This window comes from Sinocyclocheilus anshuiensis, unplaced genomic scaffold, assembly GCF_001515605.1.
Source record: "Sinocyclocheilus anshuiensis isolate Anshui unplaced genomic scaffold, SAMN03320099.WGS_v1.1 scaffold929, whole genome shotgun sequence".
Classification (NCBI taxonomy): domain Eukaryota; kingdom Metazoa; phylum Chordata; class Actinopteri; order Cypriniformes; family Cyprinidae; genus Sinocyclocheilus; species Sinocyclocheilus anshuiensis.
This window is the reverse complement of record NW_015557109.1, coordinates 43,599-52,287: the sequence shown is the minus strand read 5'-3', so window position 1 is coordinate 52,287 and position 8,689 is coordinate 43,599. Positions and strand designations below refer to the sequence as shown.

Sequence of the window (8,689 nt, the reverse complement as noted above, 5' to 3'; positions counted from 1 at the left end):
ATCGTCTGCGATAATATCGTAATTGTTGTTTTAACGATGTGCAATTTGACATTATCGAGTATTTTGCAAAAACCATTCAAAACACCCCTACAGAGCGCACGCATACATTACGTGAAGTCTAGACTAGTGCGTGTGCGCATTTAGAGTGTGTTCTTTCACTGATTCAGTCTAATAAAATACATTTAGAATGATCACAAAATTCAAGACATGGGGGCAGAAAATTTACATATTTATACCACTTCATATAGGCTAGTTAATCAATTTCACACAAAGATTGCCGTTTTTTTCTCCAAAAATTACCATAATTACAAATGTGATATTGATTTTTTACAACAGTTCAATAAACAAGAAGTTAATTTAGACTAACGTTTTAGACACCATATTGCCTGTTTTTGCTTTATTTCACCAACAAAAATAATTCCAAACACAGCCACCACAGCACTGTTCTGCGTCTCTGAGCAACATAACAGTGTTTCGTTCCGTTTAAATGATTCGGATCAGTCGCAATGACTCACTTATTAACAGTGACTTGCTGCCACCTACTGGCGGTTTTACATTCAAAGTATTTCACATTCAAAGTATCTTTTTATTATTTAAATAATTTCAAATATCAGTATTCAATGTTTCATGTTTAATATATCAAAACATTATTTCTGCATTTGTAGCTGCAGGTTAAATGCATTCATGTCCTGCACTAAACAGTGTGTAAACACATCTAAACGCCTCTTCAGACGCAGCTTCTGTGTTTCCTCTGCATTGCAAAGATGAATTTTGTTGATACTGATTTTATTTGCTTGGTAACAGCCCAAAAGTCTTATTCTAATTCACTGATTAAATGTAAGAATTTGACATGAAAGATAACGCACACTTTTAGAAAAATGGCTTTATAAAGGATTAATTTCTATCAGTGTGAACTGACCACCACAAGAATATCAAAAACTTAAGAAGTCAGTTTAAGATACCAGCACAATAACACACTCAGCAAAATATCGTCGATAAAATCCCAGAAAGTATGGAGATATAATTTTTTGTCAGTATCGCAGGATATCCACACGGACACGCACTTCTCTGAGCGTTGAGCTCCACAGGCTGATATTTGACGGACTTGCTGCCTCCGATCCTCTTCAGACGGGCGAAGAAGGTCTGCGACTCCTTACTGCTCGCTCCCGTCGGAGTATCGTGGATGTCCGACTCGTCAAATACGCTGTCCTCCTCTACACAGGGAAACACAGGGCATTAAGCGACAGCACATCACTAACCGTTCCCGTGATGCCGAGCGCGATCTGTACCTTTCTCCTTCTCGCTGTAGCGGCTGGTGTTGGAGTTGTCGCTGTACAGCGGGCCTGTGGACACGTGCGACCTGCAGCTGTGGTACTGAGCGTTCAGCGTGTTGATGGTGATGTGGATCAGATGGAGCACCACCTCTTTACTCATGTCCATCTCTCTGTATGGATACTGAAACACAGCACGACACAGTGAAGAAGATGCCAAGATCCCTGAATATCTGATTAAGAAGACTACAGTTACTTGCAATGAGACTGTCTGTGGAACAAAAATGAACCACAACTTTTCTACTGAAGTGCAACACTGAACCAGTGTTTTTAGATGCTTTTAGAGGAATGAGATTCATGTTCTTTGTGCTATTCTTTTCACAAGAGAGATCACTGTTTGCTTTCAAGTAGAAGAGAAACTACTTTAGTAATAATAAATAGAAATCCACTGAAGAAAATTCCTGCTCCAATGATAGATTTATCTCTCTTCCAATAACTATTACTACATTGAACTCTAATGTGTGGTTTATTTACACTTGATGTATAGTCAGTGGCATAACTAGGATTGTACACGTCCCAGTGCAAAAACACTTGAAAACATGAAAACATGTTTTTAGTTTTCATAGCTTTGACCTGGACATCTTTTCACTAATACAATCCCTAAATGAATTTCTTAAAGCTGCAGTCCGTAACTTTTGGCGCTCTAGCGGTTATTAAACAGAGCTGTGTGCGTCTTGCATAAGAACATTGCAGCCGGAGCTACTTCTCTCTGTTTATGTCTCTGATGAATCCCGCAGGTACTGGGCTACTCCGCAGCGGTTCCACCAGAACCAGTCTGAAACAGTCCGAATATACACACTTATTATAGGTGTACCGTAGTGATTCAGGACAAGCCAAAAACATGGTTTGGACAATGGATTCATGGTGTATTCACACATAACAAAAAAGTTATGGACTGCAGCTTTAAAATAAAAGTGGTCAGTCTGTTTATTTATTCTGAAATTTCCCATTCGGTTTACAAAGCAGCATGCGGGATCTTGATAGGTTGAGTTTCAGTTGTTTTCCTTTTTTCTGTTTTTGTTCATTGTTATTACAGAAAAGGGGAATTTGCTAATGCTTCTATTGCACTTGCACATTTCACATTCCCAATAAATATATCTATTTAAAAAAAAGCTATATTTGGGATAAACGAATTACCACTAACCCAAATATTAAGCCCATTACTTTGTGGGCCAGAGTTTTGCATGGCCAAGCACTACTCTCATTTCCTACAGAAAGTGTGCAGAACAAGTTTCATATATTGTTTGAAATGAGTCCATTTGGTTTCTTAGTATGTTTTAGGCCTATAATAATAATGCACATAACTCTGTAACTCAAGAGTGTTTGGAATGTAAAGACATCCCGCAGATAGAGAGATATATCCAGAGACATCTCAGCATCCTGGCCACAGTTCGGATGAACACCTTGTAGAGGATGACGAGCAGGGCCTTGAGCCACATCTGTCTAGTGTGAGGTCTGAGGGCCCAGAGCGAGCAGCGCGGCGGCTCCTGGAAATTGGGCCTCAGCTGCGGACACGTGCAGTACTTCAGCACCTGCACCACCAGCGGCAGCAGCTGTTTGCCCATACCGATGTTATAGTCCATCACCTGAGGAGACAAAGCAATCCGTCGGGAACACGTCACGCTCCTCACAAAGGCTGTGTCTGAAATACCCTTAAATAGGGCACAGCCATTGTCACTGGTGTCTGAAACCTTAGTGGACATTATCGAGTGCACTCATTCAATCCCACAATGCACAGCAATAACGAGTGTACAACCAATGTTCACTCAACAGCTAGAGAATACCCACAATGCACTGTAAGAGTCACACGCTGAATGAATTCCCGCATCTCACCAGAAGACATCTCACTCTTCCACGGCGTACAGCGCAATACAGGTATAAATTCATTGTAAATTGATTTTTTTAGTTGTATAATTAGGGTTTATACATAATTTCCATGACAGAGTTCAAGATAAATCCTATAGTTAAACAGTAAGCACAAACTATGCAAGAGCACTCAGTGTCTGCATTCACTCACTCGTTTTCCTTCACTCCCTCAAGTGAGCTGTATTAGTGACCTAACGTAGGGAATAGTGAATGCAGAAAGCGGGACTCACCCGAGCGATTCCTGCGATGAAGGCGTTGAAGCAGGTGGAGGAGCGCATTTTCTGAGGAGTGATCATGAAGCATCCCATCTGCTGATCGTATCCCAGCAGGACGTAGAGATGCCGCTTGACAGTGTTGAAGGCTTTGGCGCTGCCGATGTCTGCCTCTGCGCTGCTTTTGTCTTTGGCCATGAACTTCATGAGCACCATGATGAGCTGATGGACGGTCTGGTGGTCTATGCCTGCGTCCTCCGGCAGCAGATCCTTAATGACGGAGTCGTCCTCTGGAGGAGAGCTCTCTCCTGCACGGTAACAAGGTGTGGCGCTGTTAGTCTCCTCTACAGACGCTCTACAATGGTTTGTTAGAGGGGCCTATTATGCTTTTTCATATTTATGCAGTTCATATTTCAGAAGGAGGGGCTTCACTGAAACAGGAACTAAACACAGCGTTCGAGACAGACTGGGAAGAGAGGTGCTGCAATCATGTAAAATATGTCAAAAAAATTATGCGTTTTTGGAACAATCAAGCATGAAAACCTTTCCTAGCACACCCCAACATCAAGACTCTGTGAAAGGGCATAATAGAAGCTGATGTTTGGGTGGCCACAAGTGGCTCTGAGGTGGAGTGATGATTCTGAACACAACTAAAGTACTGATGAATGTAAGTAAGTCGTGAGTGACTGTCGACGCTGTGCTGCTATGCTTGACGAGGTTAGTGTGCTTCACCTGTCAGGACTTTCTCGAACATGTTTCCTAGTATGGGTGCCGACTGCTCTTGTCTTATGAGTCTGAGAGCTGAATCCAGAAAAAAGAGAAACAGAAAGTGAAGGACATCTTTGGTGAATATTAGCAGGACTCTCTGAGGTGTGAGACATGTGATGGAAAAGCAGCAGGGCTACAGAAGTGCAGGTCACTCACGCAGTTTGTTGCACAGTGTCTCCGGGAGGGAGAAAGTGCGTTTGGACCCGGATGAACCCTTGACGCTTTCTCGTAGCGAGCGGACGCTCTTCTGACGGTTGCGGGCGAAGCGAGCACGTCTGATCTTCCACATGGCCGCATCGCTCAGGTTGGCCACATTAGTCCTCACCGCTGTGATCGCTTACGGAGCAAATCAAGACATGATCAACTTGGTGTATAATCAGGGTTTCTGCAGGCTTTATGAAGGTACATTTAAGACTTTAACACCTTTTCAAGACCAAGTGAAGAAAAATGTAAGAATAAATTGAAGGGAACACAAGTCAATATGTCCTCTAAATGTAAATGTCCAGGAGAACACAATGAGTTTTATTAGCATTAATAGTTTGAAAATACATCGTCTAACATATCTCCATGACTTTAATTTAATAGCTCTGCTGCAAAACACTGTAATATAGAAATAACTGTTACTGTATCTTCTGATCACACTGCAACAAAAGTGCTGCTCTTCCTCAGTATTTCTGTCTTTTTCCAGTGAAAATGTCTAAAGATTCTTAAATCAAGATACATTTGCTTCAGATGCAAAATGCCATAACAAGCCTTGTTTTACAAGAACATCAAAATGAGGTGAACTTATGATTTAAAAAGAACAGATATCTGCCAATGGGCTCAGAAATATCAACTTAATTCAAAGGTAATTCAAGTTTTCATAATTAATACCTAATTGACAGATATTTGTTTTTGTTACAAGCATAAATTTAATTATGTTCAGTTTGTCAGAAAGCAAGACTTCATATGTTCATTTAGCATCTCAAGCAAATGTATCTTGATTTAAGGATATTTAGATATTTGTACTGTACTTTTTTTCAGTTACACTTGGGTGACTTTATTAATTTATGACTTTCTGCACTGAACTAAGACCTTTTCAAAGCCTTAATATGTGGAAGGGTGAATGAATCCTTGCAGAGACCCACTTCATACTCCACACACACTCTATACAGCGCTGTAGACGTGCTGACATGAACAGTTAATTCAAACACACTCACTGGTAGGAAAAGGAAACTCTTTGTTGCAGTCGAGGTGCAGCTGGGCCTCGAGCGACAGCGTCTCGAAGCGGTTGACGAAGAACTCCCAGCTCAGAGCGGGGATCTCCTGTCGGAGCGAGTGCAGCAGCAGCAGTTTGCTCAGGATGACGGGCCGGTCCCTGACCACCGTGTCAAACTGGAAGTCCAGGCACAGACACAGGCCCTGGTGGAGGACACACAAACACACGTTAGTCCCGGTCCCTTCGTGACGTGACGGGGACACTGGTGCGATCAGGTCTCTGTCACCTGCAGCGCGGGCCGTTTGATGGAGTCCAGCAGCAGGCGCGCTCTGGTGGCCACGGCGGGGTTCACGTCCTCGATGCTGGCCAAGAAGCAGCAGAAAGCGTGAGCCAGAGAATACTTCAGCACGTGGCTCTTAGTGACCGAGCCCATGTCCAGAAACCGGCACAGGACAGCCACGCGCTCCACTGAAAGAGACAGCCATTACTTCATACGGCTCTGCCAGAGATAACAGAAATAAAATCATCTAACATCAACAATCACTGACGGTGTCATCAACTACTGTTATGATCATTGAAATACAGAAAAGGGTGTGCTACATTAAAAGGAACTCACCAATGAAAAACAAGGATCTGCAAGGCATTCAAGTGGTTGGAAATAAAGAGCCTTTAATAAATAAGGGCTAAATCATTACAAATGTTCTTGGCCAATATGTTTTGGCTTTAAACAGCTTTCCTCCGGGTACCAATCACTTATCCACAGAGAGTCATGTGCAGTATATAAAAATGACCACATCGATGGGTGTAAGTATCTATCATGAAGGAACCGGATCAGTCAGCTGGATGATAGGAGTGGGAACAGAGCGAAAGGTATCAGACACACTGCAGGAACTACGCTACCTGGAGAAACAGATTCTACACCATTTCTATAATTGTCCTGTTTGTGCCTTTCTTTCTTTTCTTAATTATGCTCACATATTCTATGGCACTCTATTGTGTGTGAATTGATTGTAGTCACTCTCACTTGTTAAAGGCTTTTTATGTTCATCCACCCAAGTGTCTTGCAATTCCTTGTTTTTCATTGAATGTTGTGATGAATTGGCCATCATGGCACTAGTGTGCTGTGGATGGATGAGTGTGGTTTTACTGCATTAATATCTGGTTATTATTGTGTTGCTGGCAGGTGTTCAAGAGTCCTGTATCCTCGCGTCTCTGTGATCTTCAGGTCTGTGGACACTGCATCAAATCACTAACCCTGAATATAATCTCTGGGAGTAGTTTGCAGATTTCTCATGAGTTGATGTTGATAACAGCTCATGTGATGACGTGTCCGATCGGATCACCTTGTCTCCTAAAAGTTGAAATGAGTAAGAGCAGCGACTGATGTAGCAAACAGCACTAACTCATCGTATGGTCACACTGTGAGCAGTAAATGATGAACCCGTCACACAACACGTCAGTAACAGCCTTTCAATCCTCTTTATTTGCGCAGGTCGTGTCTGTGTGAAAGCGGATGTCAGAGGATGTCTGACTCTAGCTCGAGGTCACAGCTTCTCTCTCTCAATCACCATAAGAGCTCCAGATAATCCCACAGCGTTTTAGCAAATGAACAGAAAGCTGCAGACGAGAGTGCGGTCAGACCTGCTTCGAAGCGAATCTTCCAGTCTTGACTGTTGAAGCTGCTGTCCACCAGCCTCCAGAAGATATCTGCGGCGTGGGACAGAGCGAGCGCGTGCAGGAGCTGCGGCACAGCCAGAGACGCCAGCTGACAGAACTCTGACCTCAGCATGGACCACAAGCTGGACACAAACAACACCCAGCCACCTGATCATGAGATGTGCTGTTCACACAGAAACATTCCTGACTCTGAGCTCAACTGTACGTCACGGAGAGACATGTGCCAGTATTCTGTAATGCGATAGATCACGATAATGAATATGCACGATACTGTTATCGTGGGCACTTCAAAATACAGAGAATAATTATTTATTACAAATTATTCCAAATTTTGAATGCATTTTAAGAATACTTTTCCCATCAACTGGTCACAATTCACATTTTATTTACAATTTATTTTCAAAATTTTTCACATTTTAATCTGGACTACAACAGGCCCTAGATATTGTTTGAAAGTGTTTTGATTCGTTATTGTTCGGTCACACTTTACATTAAGGCTTCATTAGTTGACATTAGTTAATTCATTAGTTAACAAACTGCCAATGAAAAAAATCTTCTAAACATTCATGAATCTTAGGTAATTCCAATGGGGATCAGCTGAGAGTCAGCTGATGCGAGCTTGACTAACGTGACCTGCCAGAACTAACGCTACGCTAGATTTAACATAAAAATTCTTCTGAACATTCATTAATCTCAGGTAATTCCAATATTTAACAACACGTTGTTTATTATTAGAAAAAAGTTATTAAACCCATTATACTGTATTATGACAACACTTTTTTGCAACTAAATTTCAATATCATGATAATACCGTTACCGTGATAAAAGCATTAGCGATGAATCTCAACATGGTACCTGGGAATGAGCATCTTCTCCTGTATGTAGGCCAGGAACTGAGGCTGATCTTTCCTGGCGTGATACAGGCATTCTCCGTGCAAACACAGGATCTTCAGACAGCTGAGCATGTTGAAGAGGATGTCTGGCTCCTCAAACTTACTCATCTCCTACAAGAAACATCGCAGCAGACTCATGAGAAACATGAACGCCGCACAAGCCTGACTGAACAGAGTGAGATGTTTACCTGCAGAACGGTGTACAGAAGCTTGAGAGAAACAGGAAGCTGTAGGTACGAGAACTTCCTGTCTGCACTATTCTTTAACGCTGGGGAACAGAACACATTTGTGATCAGAAACAGAAACAGAAAACGTAATGCACTAATGCATGATACATAAACAATACATAAACAGTGATTGCTATTGTAAACGGAGCTGGTGTGGACTGTAACTGGGCTGAAACGCTGCACATACGCGGGATCTCAGGAGAGGGATTGTGACTGCTGGGGTTTTCTGACGGAGCGTCTGTTTCATCCGCTCCATTCTCTGATTTAAGATTGAATTCAGTTTGAGGGAAAACCAAACTCTCCTCCAGACACTCGGATGGTTCCTGTCAAACACACACGACTCGGTGAAAAACCTCCTCATCTTTATCATTCACATCTGTGTGTGTGCGCGTGTGTGTGTGAGTGTGAGTGTGTGAGTGTGTGTGTGTGTGCGTGTGTGTGTGTGTTTGAGTGTGTGAGTGTGAGTGTGTGTGTGTTTGAGTGTGTGCGAGTGTGTGTGTGTGTGTGTGTGAGTGTG

At 42.5% G+C, this 8,689-nt stretch overlaps 1 protein-coding gene across 1 annotated transcript in view; it reads right to left on the bottom strand.

The window, feature by feature from the left end:
* LOC107677680 (protein unc-79 homolog) overlaps positions 1 to 8,689 on the bottom strand; it is a 41,341-nt gene that overhangs the window by 14,920 nt on the left and 17,732 nt on the right. The window contains exons 16-27 of the mRNA XM_016472681.1: positions 8,360 to 8,495; positions 8,134 to 8,213; positions 7,908 to 8,056; positions 7,017 to 7,174; positions 5,662 to 5,843; positions 5,377 to 5,578; positions 4,334 to 4,513; positions 4,142 to 4,210; positions 3,428 to 3,717; positions 2,735 to 2,917; positions 1,290 to 1,455; positions 1,065 to 1,214 (exon numbers count right to left, since the gene is read on the bottom strand). Coding sequence (XP_016328167.1) covers positions 1,065 to 1,214; positions 1,290 to 1,455; positions 2,735 to 2,917; positions 3,428 to 3,717; positions 4,142 to 4,210; positions 4,334 to 4,513; positions 5,377 to 5,578; positions 5,662 to 5,843; positions 7,017 to 7,174; positions 7,908 to 8,056; positions 8,134 to 8,213; positions 8,360 to 8,495 — 1,945 coding nt within the window. The remainder of the gene's footprint in view (positions 1 to 1,064; positions 1,215 to 1,289; positions 1,456 to 2,734; positions 2,918 to 3,427; positions 3,718 to 4,141; positions 4,211 to 4,333; positions 4,514 to 5,376; positions 5,579 to 5,661; positions 5,844 to 7,016; positions 7,175 to 7,907; positions 8,057 to 8,133; positions 8,214 to 8,359; positions 8,496 to 8,689) is intronic.